The sequence below is a fragment of the Balearica regulorum genome, chromosome 14 (genome assembly GCF_011004875.1).
Source record: "Balearica regulorum gibbericeps isolate bBalReg1 chromosome 14, bBalReg1.pri, whole genome shotgun sequence".
Lineage (NCBI taxonomy): Eukaryota > Metazoa > Chordata > Aves > Gruiformes > Gruidae > Balearica > Balearica regulorum.
The window spans coordinates 10,225,013-10,242,944 of NC_046197.1; the positions used below are offsets into that span (position 1 = coordinate 10,225,013).

The following is a 17,932-nucleotide window of genomic DNA, read 5'->3' on the forward strand; positions in this document are numbered from 1 at the left end:
TTGGAAAAGAGGAAACAAGAACTGCCCGATGCAGGGCTGTGTTCGAGATACAAGAGGCAGGGAGCAAATTGGAGAGGGGGAGAATATGGTCAAGATCCAGAGGCACACAAGAAATGCTTCTCCGTCCTTCTGGGACTGCCTCATGAGGTCGTACCGTTAATCTCATCGCAAAGGAAAATCTGAGTGACCAGCTAAGGGTTGCTTGACATGGTTTGGTGATTGATTCTACTGGCGTGCCCACAGATTTCAGTATTTACAGGAGTGCAGTTTTTTTGCATGGGTGTATAAACATTTACTAAATAGGAATGCATACAAAAGGATGGTTTGAAAATAGTTTGTTTTAAAATGAGAAGCAGTTTTGACCTCTCTGGGAGGAGTGTACCTCTGCCCTCTGTTTAGAGATGGTCAGCTGAATACTTGAAGAGGGTGGGAGAAATAGTAAACATGTTCAGGGAGCTGGGAAGCAATTTTTTATTTTTGTTTTGCTTCTAAAACTAGCTTTTAATATTTCTAAGTGCAAGACGCATTTTAAAAGAAACATGATTCCCTGAAACTCAGTTTTGAAAAGGGGCTAATTTTTAATCAAAGTAAATTTTAAAGGATAAAAATGAGAACACTTTTATTAAGTGATAAACTCCGGTTGTTCCAGGCAGAGCCGGCATTTTAGGGTGAAAGGGCTTCACCAAGCATTTCAGTAACTAAGCCTCACAGTGTCCTCGTGAGCAGCAGGGCTGGGAACTCGGAGCCGCAGGGGACCCCCACCCCGTGCTCCCCACCCTGGCACCCACAGAAAGGAAATACTCTGCACTGCTAGTAGGAAGCGCTGGAAACCGTCACATTGCTTGTTTGAGGGAGGAAAGGACTGTTTTAACCAATTCATTAATTATGAATATTAAACAAATCAAGTTTTGAAGTTTAGTTCGTAATGACTCAAACTTCCGCTATTGTTCTGCTCAGTAAAATCAGACTCTCCAGACAGCATCTGTCAATCTGATTATTATGTAGTTAAATGAGGGAGAAAAAGAATTGTTCTCTCGCACCTGCAAAAAACTATCTGTGCCTTGTAATTATTTGCCTTGGTAAATTTAATTTACTTGAGTTTTCCCTTCTAGATTTGGCTGGTCAAGTCAAACCATAAAGATTATTCATGGAAAAGCAACCACAGTTGGTTACTAGGATACAAAAAAATCAGTTAGTACGTTCCTCCAATGAATAATCCCAGCAAAACACACACAAATTCAATAAATTACGGATTTCTCTTTTTCTCTTACATAAACATTGGGGTTGCAGAGGCATTTCTTGGAACTCTTTACAATAAATTAATATCTTAATTACTATGCAATGGCAAAACAAACAGAGGGGATAGCAGAGTCTTGCAGGTGAGCTGCATCCTTTGTCTAGACATGAAAGTTATTTTGGAACAAGGCAGGGTGCAAATGGACAGCAGATTCATTATTGCCAGTGTCTATGCGCAGACACTAGTATTTGGCACACTCACATGCCTTTTCGAAGCAGATAACGTAAGCAGTAGACTAAGCTAATTTGGAAGAAGGCATTCTTATTTCAGAAAAAAAACCCTCTCTTCCTGCACAATTCCATGTATACAAAAGGTCTTACATAAAAGCACTTGTTGCCAGATCTCCGAACCTACAAGGTGAAGCGGGAGATAAGTTTTCCTACGTTGGGTGGCGGCTGCCAAGCCAGTCCATGCGAGGCCAGCATCCACAGCACAGCACAACTGCCGCTGCTGAGGGGCAAAACAAACTGCCATCAGGCTCAGTCTGCCCTGAGCCACTCAGACATTTTTGGAAACAACACCCAGACTCAGAAGATTGATTTTGGATACTTAACAGCGTTTAGTCTTTTTTTGTGAGTGCGTGTGTGTGGTTGTATCTTGCTCTGCCTTTCCCTAGCTCTCATAATATCCCCTAATAACAGCAGTCCCCAGGCATGACTCAGTACAGACTGCTGTTCAAGGCTGTGGTATTTAAAGACACGCTATAGGGTCTGTTGGCGAAGATCAGTTTTTATAAACTTTAACCGAGATGGATTTCCTTGAAATTCTGACTTGTGAAGCATCTGTCCTTCTCACCCTCTCCCTTTGATCACATCGGCAGCACAAGCAGTGCTGTTCTGCTGCTGGCAAATCACCCAGTAATTGCTATTTAAGACTCACAAATCAGATGCCAGTGTGAAGATCTGCCTCAGACTCTTCAGAGGACATCTCCTTTCCAGGAGAGATCAACTAAAATGCCTGGCATACTGAAATATCTGCAAGCCTTCTTCCACGCAAGTGCAGGGAAGCTCTGCTGGTATCAGGCTTTCCCTCCCTGCACGCATGGTCTCGATGTTCAACCTTTATTTTTCAGCCCTCTCTGCCGACAAGGCTCTCGTGCGGACCCCGTGCCGTGACCCCGTGTCCCCGCAGGCTCGTCCCCAGCCCCTCCGGCACAGGGCTCCATTCACCAGCCAGCTGCGGAGCCCCAAGGGGCACCCTGCCCCAGAGCAAATCCAACTCTGATTCTCGGATAAAAGTTGAGCCGAACACTCTTTCCATTGTGTAGTTTGTCCCCATGAACCATCACATGAAAGTTACCTCTGTTTTATAAGCCAGCACAATGGCCACCGCGTAATACACAGCTAATGCGCGTTATTACTAAAAGTGAAGCAACAGCTAGTCAGTAAAGTATTTCAGTTTTCATACTTACAAACCCTTTCACTTTGCAGGACAAAATAATCAAGAGTTTTTGACAGCATCCCAAGGAAAGCACCACCAAAGAACACCCCTTTAGAGAGGCAATTTTTTGCAGGAACACCTGCAGGAGCCTGCAAGGACCATCCAGCCCACCTCTACCTTCCGTTGGGACTAGCTCTACCAATGCCATTCCTAGCTGATGAATAACAAACTTGTTCTTTAAGACCTCCAGTGATACACATATTCCAATTTACTGTACTCCACCAAGGCTTCAGTGTTAACCTGCCCGGCTGCCTTCTGGAGAGCACGTGCTCAGAGGTCCTGGTCCTGTCACCTCCAAAAAAAATTGTAATTTCATTGCAGCCTCTTAGCTGCTCCTCTTAGCAGCAACTTTGGCCACCGTCAGGACACTTGACCAGACAGATCTCAAGCATCAAGTGTTTTCTGATACAAAAAAAAAAAAGCTCTATCCAACCGTGTCAAGTTCAAGACCCCAAGAAATAGCAATTTCCCCTCATTAGGAATTATGCTATCAACCTTAGCATCACACCGAGGAGATAACTTTTGAACTCCACTCCATAAATTACAGAACATGCTAAACTGAGAAGCTGGTGCCCCAATGAGACCAAAACAGATAACGGCTGAGAAAAGCTGTTGCCACAGTGCTAGCTATCGCTCAGGAAAGAGAGATAAACCTGAATGAAATTATTTCATTTCTGCTGCCAAATGGGATATTCTATCTTTTATCTTTGGCTTGTCAAGGCAGGGCTTGGCAGATTTAACATTCGAGTTATGGAGAAGGGCAAAAATCAAACAACTTTTTTCCCTGACATTTGGAAACCTGACAGAAAACTTTCGCTCAGGGAAATTCTGTCTTGACTGACTGTCTTCCCTGCGTTGCTACACGGGCTATGGAAAACAGAGCTTTGCTTTTCTGTGGTCTATTTATTTCTCCAACATAGCCATAAGACATTACGCCATCAGTAGTGCAATCACAAGAAACCTGGAGTCACAGACAAATGGATGGTTAAAATAGGAGAATTCCTAAAGCATGAAAGTCTCGTTATTATGTAAATATCCACAGTGAAACAAGAAAACTGAGAAAACGAAACCTGTTATATGCAACTATCTAGCCCACAACTCCACAAACACAACTGCATCCATTTTTCTCCCCTCAAAGCATCAGTAGCTCTTAAAAAAATCCTAAATGTGATTTTCCTGCTGCACTGAAAAGCTTTGAAATGCAGTTAAATGTTTTTTCTTTAAAGAGTCTTCCTGTGTAATTCCAGCAGCAAGCAAGAAGTCATTTCTTATCTTCTTCTTTGGTTTCTTTACCCCAGTCCTGTTGGTGTAGAAAGGAAAAAAAGACACGGGTTTGCCGGAGCAGGGAAAGGGATGGGGTGTGATCCTCTCAGCAGGAGATCTCTGAACCAGAGGTCTGAAAGAACCAAGAGAAAAAACCGGGTGGAAAGCAAGCCCTACTTACACGCAGCAGAGGAAGATATCTCCCTGGACACAGAGGGAAAAACAAATTAACAAGCAAGAAATCACTTTCCCCTCCTTCACTCCTCCCCAAAGCCCTGCTTCAACTGTTCAGACATCAGGAATTTAATGTTCCAGCACTCAGTAATTGAGACAACAGGGCATCCAGGTCTGAAGGGAAAAGCTGGCACAGGTATGCCGAGATAAAGCTTTCAAGCAGACGTCTCGGTGCCAGTGATTCATGCTTTTTAACATACAGAGGGGGAAAAAAATACAGCCATCATCAAGATATGGAACAACCCAGAGTAAACAGCATCTGCTTTGCACCTAGCATGCCCTCCCATGGGCACACACCTTTAAATAAGGGACCGTCGGGAAGGGTCTACCCCAGCTGATGCCTCTGGGAAGTCCTGCTGTATTTGCAGCATGCAAAGAGGTGGGATGGGGGGGTCTTCAGAGAGGTGGTAGGACCTTACAACCTAAGGGCACTGGAGCCATCAAATAGACTTATGGCCCACTGACGCAGGGTCAGTCCCCTCCAGGACACAGCAGGTTAGTGACGCCAAGGGCAAGGGTGGAGAAGCTGCCTAAATCAGACAGAGCAAAGTATAGAAATGTTCCTATAGCAAAACTTCCTCCAGCTGCTGCAGATGGAAAAGCCTCCCCAAGATGTGACACGGAGCCAAGTCCCTTCCAACAGCCCTTCGGGCTCCCACTGCTTTCTGCGCTTGCTGCTAAGCGACCCCACATCTGCCCTCTGGGTAAAGTCTGGAGAATGGTTTGCCGGCCAAGCTATATTTTGATGCCAGGAAGCCCCAAATGAGTGTGTGGCCGAGGAGCTCATTAGGAGCAGGGAAGGTGCACGTCATGAGTCAGCCGTGTGGTTTGGCTGCCGTGGCAAGAAGCAGCAGCAGGTGCAGGATGCCAAACTGCTCCGGGCACAAGAAAGGAGACAAACAAAGGAGATAAGACAGATGGAAACACAAAGAGAAGAGATGGAGGAGATTGCACACACCGTCCCTGTAAGAAAACTCAGATGGGATCTGACACGTGTTTCAGGAGATCGCACCTGGCCTCATCCCATCTTGCAGCTCATGAAGCCCCTGCTCCTGGGTTCTCGCTAGCTCTCCCCCGCCTGGATCAGCAGATTTGCTTCCCTGCTTCTCTCCTGAACCCACCACATCCATCACGGTGACACGCACACTCCACCTGAGGAAAGCCTGCTCTTATTTTAGCTACCAACCCGCACAGATAGGCTCTGTAATCAGCGGGATGCTGATGAGAAAGAAAATGTTTCCTTTCAAGGCAAACTGTGCAGCAGGACACTGACTGTCCAAAAGCACAACTCCGAAACTCAATGAGCTTGAATGCTAAATCTACTGGAGCTAATGAAATCCAAGGTGCTTATTTGCATTCCTAATTGAAAAGCCATTGAATGTGATATGCCATTGAATGTGATACGCCATTGAATGTGATACGCAAGGAGGATCCTTACTAGAATGGGAAGAGAAGCACGGCATAAGCTTCAAGGTGACTCATCCTTTTCATGACAAGTAAACATTAATGCCCGCACATTGAAACTTGACTGCCTAAAGTTAAATACCTTAAACATACTTAAGCACCTCCATAGGCTGTCAAATTGTAACATGCTGGGAAGCTGCAATTTCCTTTGCCTGCGGTGAGGGCTCTCTCAGAGTTTTGCCTACCCACACAGGCTTAGGGGTGTGATTTTTAAGCACCTACAGTAGGGTCAGATGGTGACACACAGGTCCTTCCGACCTGTGGCAATCATCTAAAGAAATAAAAGGGGAAAAGTGCAGGTTGCCAGATATCCTACCCCTTAGTAAAACAATTCCCCTCTAGAGCGTAAACAGTGAAACAGAAGAGAGGGCACCTGCCCAGCACTATCCAGCGTGAGAGTGGAGAGCAACAAAAAGCTCTCGCTTTAATGACACACTTGGCAATGTGCTGCGTGCGTCTGACAGCACACGGGCCGTGGGGCATGACACACAGCTCCACTTAGCACCGTCGTGATAGGAGATGCCTTCCTGGATTCGAGTACAGTTGTTTCTCCAGTCTCAACAGCCGAGATGCCAATGGTAGCGCTGAATTAATCATGCCAGTTGGCTGCAGCACATTTTTGGGTATGTACTGCGCGAGGCTGGTTAAAGATAGTCCTCAGTATACGACCAACTTGTTCCAGCTCTAAATCACAGTGAAGGCTGAGCAGTTTCACAGGTTTCCTTTTGAAGAGTGGAAAAGCAGAAAGCTACAAAAGCAGCAGCGAATTAATCTATTTTTTTTTCACTTCCATGACCTTCTTCCTGGAGATGCTTCATGCCTGCATGTTAATTAATTAACTCTCGTATACCCATGTGAGCCAAGCAGTGTTTCCTACCTCCCTTACATACAAAGCAAGAGTACGCTAACACCACTTGCTCAAAGGTCACAGAGGCAGCCAGAAGCAAAATTGATGACAGACTCCAGAAACCACAACTCCTGGACTAAAAGAGGCAAAAACCAGGCAAAATAGGGCTGTTACTGAGGCAGGGTTAACACCTGTAATCAGTGTGGATCAGAGTTGAACCAAACCCAAATGCAAAACTGGTCTGAACAGGTACCTTTTTCACTCAAACCAGAACAACCTGAAGTGTTATTTTGTAATTTTGTTGAAGTCAGACTGGAACCAAACCAAACAATTTACTGAACTAATTCCCTACTCACAATACTGAGAACTCCTCCTATGGTGTATCACCAGCAACTAAAGCAGGAGGAGGGACCAGAGGAAAAAATCTAAACAAAAATGCTCCTTGAAGCTGAAATTTTAGCCCCTAGAAATGGCAGAGAGATCTTTTCCCACTACGTGGTCTTTGCTATTAATTTCTTACAAAAGAAGTGTGTATGTTATGGTAACAGGCATCAGTATTTTAAAGAAAGAAGCATCATCTTTTACCCACAGGCTATAAATTCCTGCTGCTGTACTGCAACCGGGACCCTATGGCCATCACCATTTTACAAAAGACTGGCAGATGGGAGCATCAGCCCAGTGAGGGTCTACACTTGGGATTTCTGACTTGCTGAGAAAGGGTTAATTATTAAAAATTAAAAGCATTTTTCTTAAGAATACAAAATAATTTCTTGAAAGTAAGAAATTGAAGTCACTTCTGCCAGAACAAGCCCCATTCTCCCTTGTGTTTACCAGACACAAATGCCGCTCATACTTGGTATTCCTCGCAGTTGTGAGGAAGGCTGTGGGAGAAGCACTGCAATCAGATCCGAGTCGGATTCTTAAAAGGGAATTTGGCTCCTTTGTTAAATACCAATGACCCTATTTGGGCCAGGATCAACAACTGGATCCCAACTGGAAAGTCCTCTGCTTCGGCCAGCAAGTGCCTCCTGCCTGCGCTGCCTGCCCGTGGCAGCAGCTGTCCATGCTCACCCCGCCGCCATGAGCTGCCGCGCACCGCAAGGACACTTGCTGCCTGCCCGACTCTCCTAGATGTTGTTCCTCGCCATTTCCTGCGCCTCGCAGCTCCATGTAAGGGCTTCGCCAGGTCAGCGGAATTTTGACCTCTCCCAGCCTGCCAGGCCTGGAGTACCGCTGGCCTCCCGCATCTTCTGGCTTTGTGCCCCCATCTGGCTACTAACCATTTTCTGAGCCCAAAAGTGTCTGCCAAGGAAAGCAATTAGCACGGAGAAATTAGCACCACCCATGAAGGTTGTATGCAGACGTGTGTTGCTCGCTGCCTTGCTCACCAGTGAGTTAACTCAAGAGAGCAACTGATCTGCAGAGCACCGCAGGTAAGAGCAGCCACAAGGCCATAAAGCCCGATGTCAGTATGCAACCCATCCACCACCACCATCCGTGCGGCTTCCAAGCCCACTCTGCAGGTCAGGACACGTTCCGCCCATCAGCTGCAATGCTGCACACCTAGTTTATCACCTGCAGGAGATAGAAAAGCGGTGTGCCTCAATAATAAAGAATTCACTCTTGCCTAACCACCTGCCTGCAAATCGTCTCGAACAATGGGCAGTAGTAAGGGGAGGGAGGCAAGAAAATATCAACATTCAAGTGTAAATTCCCAGACTGCACTGGAGGTGCAGTGGGAGATTTTTCCACTGGAGATGCAGGAAGGGTCGGCAACGGGCTAGCGCCGAGCGGCAGTGGCCAGCACCTCGACAGACCCCAAAGGTGAGGAGGTCCTGCTCACCCCTCTGGGGTCAGGCAGCCGCAGGAGGCAACCGTCCGCTGGAGGAATGTGTCTGTGTCATTCAGCTGTCATCTAGATAAGAGCAATTTCCACCACCACCTCAGGACCGTTGTTAAGTGTATCTGACACATCTCAGCTCTTTTCCATTCAAATGCCTCCTCAACCGGTTCAAATATAGAAGCTCCCTTTCATTAGCCCTAGCCTATTACTCATTTCAATACCACTGTGGTTAGAAACCTCGCTGTTAATTTGACAAAGCCTTCATCCATTGTGTGTAAACCATCAGATACTTGGCAAACACAAGTTTCCCAAATACAAATTTCTCCAGCACCGACAGCGTGTGCTCTTGTATCACTGCATGGAAATATGGAGAGAAAGGGTGAGGCTGTGCAAGGATTTAAAGATGCAGCAAGCACAGCAAACATACTCGATCAAATTTAGGTATAAAAATTAGTTGAACTGCATTCAATAGGCTTTAAAATTGAATTCCACTATTTGAGAAGAGTATTTCCATTTCTATATAAAACCCAATTGTTGATTGTTCGGCTTTTCCAGAAGCCAAATGATGAAGGTCCCTCTACGTTTCCTCTACATTTGATGAGAATGGAAAGACATTTTCCACCTTGAGCTATTTATGGTGAACGAACAACAAAAGGGGAACAACATCTGTAGGTTTCTACAGTTAATCGATTTAACACAACAGGTAGGCAAATTTTAATTTGGGGGTGTTCCATTTGGTTTTTGCTTTAATAAATTACTTCAGCCCATGGGATAGGGGAGAGTAATTCCTCTCCCTAGTTAAAATGACAATGAAAAATAGTTAAAATAGTTAAAAAGACAATGAAAGTGCATTGCTCAGTCTGCCAGGGTGAGGAAAGAGGTGCATTTTGGACAAAGTAGAGGAAAGACTTAATTCTGATTGATTAGCTTTGAGTAATTCTAAACAGCCATAGCATTTATAAATAGGATTTCATCCAATGATTCAGTCTTCCTGAAAAACTTGGTAATTTTCAAAAGGACTGTTCCAAGAACAGTTCTAAACCTGCTCCCCTCCATAATGCCATTTGGATAATGAAAGACAAACAATGCACCTGAGCACATCAATATGAAAAATTGCTGAATTGTGTCCAACTTGACAAAATATGTTTATAAACTTCCAAACTGCAAACATCCAAAATCTCTTCTGCAGCCACAGGTTAGCAGCTTTTTTTAACTGTCATTACTCTGTAAAAACTGAACACAGCTGAATTTGGGGAAAAGACATATTTTCAGCATCTTCCAGCACATTAGCAAATGGTGTTCAAGAGTCCTGCATGGTTTTGCCTTGCGCAATTTGACAAATGTTTGCAAATGGACTATCCCCAGCAAAGCAATCCTTACAGACAGTCTCCACCTGGCAGGACAGGTCAGAGATTTTCTAGGCCACCAGAACAATGTTAACAGTTGGGAGGTCTACATAAATCAAGCCTTCAGTTTTTTCCATGAAACTTTTCCTCTTTCTTAACGACTTCTTTTGAAAGCATTGCTAGGAACTCTTTAATCACAGAACTGCGGTACAACTGATGTCATCCCTTTTTTTAAATTCACGTGTGTAAGGCTGTGCATATGAAGGCTGCTCAGGAGAGACTGTTCTAGCAATAGGCAGAACGGCTGATACAACTCTCAGCCTTCCAGAACAGAGCTCACAGCTAGATCCCACGTCCCAGCAGGTACAAATATTTTTTCTTTGGGAAGTTCTAGCCTTACGGAGGTAAACTCCCCTGACCCAAGGATATTTCCCTGGCTCTCCCAGATCTTTTGCATGTGGCCCTTGATGTTGCCTCTAGCTGAAAAGCCAACCCGCAAATTGAATTTTCACCAAGGTCATGCACTCCTTACAATGTCTTTATTTGCCAGTGGGTGAGGTATTTAAAAAAAAAGAAAACTTCTTTATTGTGAAAAGAGCTAATTTCCCATTTAAATGTAATACAGAAGGAGAGGAGATGCAACTAGAAATCTAATCACAGGTTCACAGCTAACCAACAAGTCTAGCAGCTTTCTTTTGTGCCTTGAAGGTCCCAAGCACCCTCTCTTTGCAAAGACAATATATGGCACATCCAAATGCAAATCTATTCCTCTCTTTATTTCTATATTCAGCTCCCTGGTTGATTACCGGGAGGCATGTGCGTGTGTTCAATAGGTCCTCCTGCTTCTTTAAAAAAGTTTAATAATACCCTTTTTATTTATTGGCGATCAAAGTACAAAGGATGCAACGCAGGAGCTCTGCAAGAGCAGAAAAGAAAAGAAAAGCAAACTAGCTGAAGATACAGACTGGCAATGGCTCAGTAATTCAATACTGTTGATTCTATAGAGACCAACTGCTTTTATTATGCACCAATTCTCTGAGGACGAAAAAGCTCCACAATTATGAACTTGCAAAGGAGAAGAATCTGTGTATCTCTTGTGTAACAGCAGAATTTACTAAGAAGGCAGTTTAAAACCAGGGCAGTCTAGCAAACATTTCAGACCTGCCTTCAAAGTTTTCTTCTGGTGACTCTGAACAACTAAGGTCTCTCCAAATTAAAAAGTTACGTTAAAAAAAAAAAAAAAAAACACCAAAAAAACCCAAACAACACGGAAGGGTAAATGAAAAAGCAAGCCCCTAAAAGGATTCCACTGAAAGGAAGGGGATCGCTGCTTCAGCCGCGAGAACAGCTCCGCTTCACCCGCTTTCCTCGCTCTCACATGGGTGCAGCTGCACCCCGCCGCTTAAGCATCACCGCCTCGGTGCCCGTCGCGGCGGCGACCATTAAAAAAAATAATTTTATTTTTTAGAAAAAATACTCAGCTCATCCCGGGCCGCTCCGCCGGGCGCGGGGCAGGGACCCGGAGGCGGCACAGCCCGCCCGACCTCCCCGGGTCGCTCCCTCCGCCGCGCCCGGCTCTCCCCCAGCATCTCCCGGGACGGCACTCGCCCAGCGCCCCGCAGCCCCCCGCTTCCCCCGCCGGTACCTGCCAGGGTCTTGTGCACCGTGTTGCCCATCGCTCCGCTCGGCGGCGCGGCGGAGCCCGGGGCGGCCCGGCGCTCCGCAGGGCCATGGACAGCGCCCGCCTCCCGCTGCCGCGCTCCGCGCCCAGCCGCGCCGCCCCCCACGCCGAGCCGCGCCCCGCCCCGGCCCGCCCCGCCGCCCGGCCTCGCCCGCCCCCGGTGGAGCCGCCGCCGAGCCCGGGACGCCGCTGGCCGCCGAGCCCGCGGCCCCCGCCCCAAGCTCCCCCTCCCCTTCCCCGGTGCCTTTCCGGGACGTTTGGGGCTGCGGGGCCCGAGCCGGCACCGGTCGCGCTCCGCCCTGCGCGGGGTGGGAACGGGGGCTGAGAAACTACGGTGAAAACCGGCTGGTATCTGTTGCGGGAGCTGCCAGCCGGGCTTTTGGGTAAACACGGGGGGCTGGCTCTTTCCAAGAGAGTCCACCGACCCCAGGAAACTACTTCTTGCCTCTCTCCCGTAGGAAAAAAAAAAATAAATTCTTTCTCTCTCAGAAAAAAAGTGGTTTGGAGAGCGGGAGGGCATGGCTGGCAATTCCACCCTTATCCTCAGGACAGCCCTTTCTATCAGCAAAACCTTCCCAGAGGGTACAAACTGCACTGGGGAACACTGGGAGTCGATAAACCCGAGCTCTTTTCCCCTCCGTGCCATTTACTTACGGGGTGACCTTGGATAAGCCACTTTGCATCTCAGTGACACGGATTCCCCATCTGGGAATTGAAGGTATTAGCAGGAGTGTTGTGTTGGCAAATTCGTTATTAGTTTGAAGCACACCGATACCATGGTGACGAAGGACACCTCAGCCGACAGCCTGAAGTGCAGTATTGACAAGATTTGCCTCACAATTTCTCTCTCTTCCAATCTCAGATGTAAAAGCATGTTTTTAGCCCCATTAGAGAAGAGCGAGGGCTTCCTTCTTCTTCCTGGTCGCACTTGTGCTGCTGAGGGGTGATGCTGCCAAGCCCTTCCTCTCTGAGGCTGTTTTTGTAGTTTTAAGAATGGAGAAATGGGAGGATCAGAGTTACAAAACGTGCTGCAACCAACACACTGGGCTAATGCCGCAGCGCATGGTGTTTGGGAAAATCCATTGTGTCCCTTTGCAGAAGTCACATCTGCGGATTATCACATGTCCTGGGACACAAAAAGAGCGGAAAGAGGGGGAGAGCAAAGGAGCAGTAGCTCAACGGCCTGGCAGAGATCAGGCTCTGATCTATTGTACGGAAGCAAAAATAACAAGCCTTTAATCCCTAGATCATGTTGAACTGGTCAAGTATGGCTCAGGAGATGAGAGGGGACAGAAAAACCTAATTTCCAGTATTTTTTGCCATCATATGGATTTGTTAAAAATGGGATTATCGAATGAGACACCAGCAGCTGTTCTTAAAAGCACTTGCACCCATCTGCTGTCGTCTTAGGTTAGCATATGTCTCCCACTGTCTTGGGTGCCCTGAGCTGTAAACCACATGCAGGAGCTGTCAGAGGGCAGGATCGAGCGCGCTGAAGCACAGTGCTCCCCTTCAGGGAGAAGGGGAGGGGAGCAAAGACATCCTATTTACACAGAGGGGAAAGTCCTTGTTTCACTAGACAGCAGGGAATGGGAGGTTTTAGCTAATCCCGGCCGGTTTCCCTCAGCAGGGAGTGGTAGTTGTTATTTTAGGGCTTAAATGAGCCTTAAAAAGCCAGAGGCGGCAGAGGGGTTCTCCGCAGCTGGATCTCTGCGGTTTCCTGGGGGCTGCCAGGGCAGCTGATGTGTGTGCCATGTGTGGGCTGTGCGCCATCTCCCCGGGGGCTGTCTGGGAGACGTGCCGTGTCCCTCCTTCCACACCCCGACCACACCAGCCCAGAGACGGTCGATGCCTTTCCCAAGGGTGTTCCAGCCCTTCCTCCTCCCCAAAAATGATGTAAAAATAGAAGACAATAAAATGGAAATGCACATCCTTAGGACATGGAGGCAGCCTCCAGGAATGCAATCAACACTCCTACTTCTTGGCATTGTAAAAATGTAGAGTTTGTTAAAATAACCCGCTTCACACAATGCAAAACAATAAGCATGAGAAATAGTTCAGTGAGGATGACTTCACCCTCCTCAGAAACCACACTGAGAAAGTACAAGAGAACCAGAAAATGACACTGAGCGGGGACTGAAAGGCAATGCAAAGTCATTGCTCAGCCTGGAGAAACGCAGAAACTGTCCCGAGCAAGGAACCACAAATGAAAGCTCATTAGCATGTTAAAATTCTTTCCGCTCCAGCGAATTTTGATAACTATTGATAACACACTTCAGTAATTTCTTCTGTAAGCCTGACAGATGGCTGCTCCTCTGAAGAAATCCCCTTCCCTCTCTCACCCTCATTTGGATCAAGGGACAGGATGACCTGCATGCGCATGTCATTTGCTTTGGTATCTGCATTCTCACTTACCGCTATAAAACAGTAATAGCACTAAGCTCTTTTTACTAGTATTTTTTATTACTAGATCTTAAACCATCTTGCAGATGAGGTGAGTGACATTATCCTTATTTTATAGGTGATGAAACTGATGCACAAAGAACCCAGGAGATGCGTACAAGGTCACCCCACTGGCAGACTTTGGAGCAGAGGTCTGGAGCAGAGGAGCCACAAAACTTTTACTGTGCTGGATCCAACTCACAGGACTGGACACTTTTAGTCACGTGCAAGGCACTGCTGCTTCTCCCTCTGCGTTTTCTGTGGCCCCCCCTATAACAAATTCATCTCAGTGGGATCAGTGGAGTAAGATCAAGGGTAATACCAGGCAAGGAAAAATGTGTCTGAAAGGTGTTCTGTATCATACTGATGCCAGACATCTACTTCCCAGCTCACTTTAACCATCTCTAAATCTTACTGTGTGTGGATGTGTAACCGGGCCTTTAAAATATAGGACAAAAAAGAGAGACAAATTTCTTTCTGAATCAAAAATGTGATGAATTCCACCTAAGGTTTGTCACAGACATATGATGCAATCCCTTCTATACCCATGTACACAGACCAGACCTCTCCCGAAAGGGTATGGGCTGTACTGAACGTTATCAACCACATACACACACTCCTGCAAATGTAGTGTTTCCAGAGATGCAAATAGCTTACAAAGAACAGCTAAATTTCCACTGATTGATACCAGCCTGAGGTGTAACTCTTCTTATGGCATCAAATATGTTGCATTGTCTGTGTAAATCCCTTGGGGGCTCAGGTTTTGGGGGATGAAAGACGTTATAAGATGTAAGATATCACCATTAGCAGCTGCCATTCTTGTCTATCTAACAGATGGTAGTAAATGATGACAGACTCATCTCTTTCAGCAACAGTGAGATAAAACACTGAAAAATCTGTCTTTCCCCTTCAGGGCAGCAAGCCCTCCTGCACCAGAGTGGAGCCATCTCCTCCGATCCCCAATTGCAGCGGCATGGCGGGGTACACCTTCCCTGCCCCGCAGAGCAAGGGTGCAGCTGCCCCTGCTGCTGGCTGCCTCCCAGCAAACACCAGTTCTTCTCTTCCACTCTCAAACCAGCCAGTTCTGTCTTGTTCACAGCTGAGTTCCACTGAAAACCTGGACCTCCCTAAATCCCTGTGTTTTGCCAAAGGCCAGATTGCTGGTTGCAGACGTTTCCCTCCAGAGCTGTGTATAACCCTGCTCCACAGCCTGGGGGCTGTCAGCTCTCACTCCGCTTTCACACCCCTGCACCTTCAGTTCTTTTTTTTCTTTTCCCTAGGACTCTAAATCTGAGTAGACGCTTGGAGCATCCATTTCTCTTTCAGCCTCATCTGCCTGAAGCTCTGAGAGTGTCCAAACCACTTCCACTTCCATCACATCTCACCTTGAAACCTCCCTTTCCCTCCCCTACTTAGCAGTAGCTCCCTGGGAATTCTCAGAGACTGCAGACAAAAGATACCCTGGAAAAATACGTGAGTCGACTGTACAAGCCTACAATGCTCTTCCAGCATGCAAATACCACCATGTCTAAAAGAGTACGGTTACTCTGACATGTGCATCAGTGACATATAATACATCTTCTTCAACAAGGACAAGTCCAGCATGGACGCACCAAGCAGTATCACAGAAATAATTCCTTCCTACTGACACACGCGCAGCAAAGAGCTCGTTTCTGTAGCTGTGCTGAATGGTGTTACATGCTTCCCCCTATAGAAGTCACGCTCCCGCCAGCACCTTGCGTTTCCTTTCCTCGTCCTACTGGCTCAAGTGGCTGGCCCAGAGAGAGCGGATTTGACTGATAAAAGCAAATGTTACTCGTCTCACAACTTCCCAGCCTCCGCACCTCGCCTATGGAAAGAGAGTACTAATAAGCCTCGCTCCTACTTGGAGAGGAGAAAAAAAACCTAAGCTGTTCCCTGAATTCCCATAATACACATTTAAAGAGGTATTTGTTTAGGAGGGATGCATGTACGGAGCGTCCTCCGGCACCACGCAAAGCCATCCTACCACCCACGCCTTCCAACTGCTGAAAGCAATTACTTCCCTCCCCTGCTCTCAGCACTAGCACAGGATGCGCCGGGTCTCCACAGGTCATCCACAGAAACTGGTTTTTACTTTCTTTTTTTTTTTTTTTTTTCCTGTAAGACATCAAGGGAAGCCGGAGCTTCCAGCACAACAGTAGGAAAATCTTCCAAAGAGCTTCTTGAACTGGCCTTGACTGCACAGCAATTGAAACTGTTTCCTGATCCAAGTCCTTACTGCTTGCTGGAGATTTGGCTGCTGTGAGGCTTATTTACCCAAAGCTGGGGAGATTAAACCACATTTTCTGGGAGATAGGGTGGAATGGTGTTGGGCCAGAGGTGACCCATGGGATCTGACGCAGACAGGGAAACGCAGTCTGCAGATGAACCGGTCCCAGGGTCGAGTAAGACCTTTGTGGCTTCAAAAGAAGCAGCGACCATCTGCCCTGACCACATTTCTATATTCAAAGTGCAGCAAGTGGCTATGAGATGCGCCAGCCATGCAGCGTATGGAAAAGTAATCTCTGACGAGATGCCAGAGCAGCTCTCAGCTGGAGAATGTGTGGGCATTCCTGGCAAAAAGGACTTTGTGATGGATTCCTCAGCTGCAGGAATTACAGCCCAGGCAGAAAGAGGAAAAGGAAATGGTGAAACCACAGTGCGCAAAACGTGGTTCGGTGTCACTCGCACAAGCCACATCCCAAATGGCTTTGGTAAGTATAATAACATGGTCCTCCAAACAGCAGCGGAGGCAGTCACGAAGGGCAGAAGCCAGGGTTGCAGTGAGGACGATGAGGCTGCAGGGAGGAGGAAGGAGAGTGGAGCCAGCAGAGAGGAGGCATCGCTGGGGAGACTCGGTGAAAGCATCTTTTTCTGGGAAGAGATTGGTTGGGCTGATTGTTCTGCCACCTTATTAATTGCTTTAGGTAAACAGCGCTTTCTCTCCAGAGAACCCAAAAAGCACCACCTTGGGTCATTCCCCTCCCTTTCCATCGGGCATGGGGAGAAGAGGGGCTTCTGGCAATGACCGAACACAGGTCCAACCCTGCTGTCTCAGAGGCTCAGCACTGCTGGGAGATGCTCCATCTGCAAGTCCCAGACAAATGCCCTTTCCTTTGGCGGGGGCGGAGGGTGGGTTCGGCCCATGTAAGGAAGAATTTCCAATTTAAAAACAAAGAGAGGCAGTTCCTATTATTGTTAGTGGAATGTCAGCATCTCTGGTCCCACCACTGTCAACAAACAAGCTCACAAATGCTCCTTCAGCATCAGCCAAAATAAAATCCATGAAAGCATCTATAACTCAGCATTCACTACACAACATAACAAGCTCTCCTTTTTCTTTTTAAATCCAGTCTTGTCCATGTAATTTTAACATAAAGGAACTGGTTGTGGGCTGTGTTATCAAATGAGTCATCATTTTCTGTGACAGTGTAATATGATTTAGAGAATTCTTGGCACACCAGTATGGATTATGCATTATAATCTCTTAATTTGGACTGTTAGTGCTGTGCGGCAGTGACTGGAGCGAGAGGGAAAGAGCAGGTTATCTGAATTATAGTCCTAGCTCTGCTCCTGCTTTGCTGTGTGACCTTCGCAAATTAGTTACCCTCTTTCTGCCTTGCTTTCTTCATCTGCAAAGCAGAAGCATGACTGTGTCTTACAGTGGGGTTAGCTAATGTTCACACAAGAGAGCTGAAGAACATTACATAAGTGCAAATTATTATATTAATACGGGAAGAAAAGCAGGACTTTGTTTCAGATGCTACAGACTGTTCTTGGGAGGTACTATCAGAACTACCAGGACACAGTCTCTGCTTGCTGTATAGCAGTCACAAGCTAATAGGAGATAATAATTTTCAGAAACATGAGGAATAGGAAGTGCCAAGAGGAAACCTAGCGATTTGCGAACTGAGACTCTTCAGAAAATGAGCATAATTTCTGATAGACATTGATATGCAGAAGATAAATAAGAACCCTTGAGGAAACCCCCCTCCCGTTCCCCAAATACTGCATGGCAACGTAGTCTTGACAAGCAATGGTGGGTCACCAGCCC

At 46.8% G+C, this 17,932-nt stretch overlaps 1 protein-coding gene across 3 annotated transcripts in view; it reads right to left on the minus strand.

Annotated features, from left to right (window-relative positions):
- Positions 1-17,932, minus strand: part of NEURL1B (neuralized E3 ubiquitin protein ligase 1B) — a 142,742-nt gene that overhangs the window by 25,048 nt on the left and 99,762 nt on the right. Inside the window, exon 1 of one of the 3 annotated variants that reach the window (XM_075766234.1) lies at positions 12,070-12,162. The exons of 1 other annotated variant lie outside the window; for it this stretch is intronic. Coding sequence is in view for 1 of the 2 variants with exons in the window: in XM_075766233.1 (XP_075622348.1) it covers positions 11,380-11,410 (31 nt within the window). In the remaining variant the exon portion in view is untranslated. Of the gene's footprint in view, positions 1-11,379; positions 11,518-12,069; positions 12,163-17,932 lie in introns of those variants that run through there. One more of the 3 variants, XM_075766233.1, reaches the window with a different exon arrangement.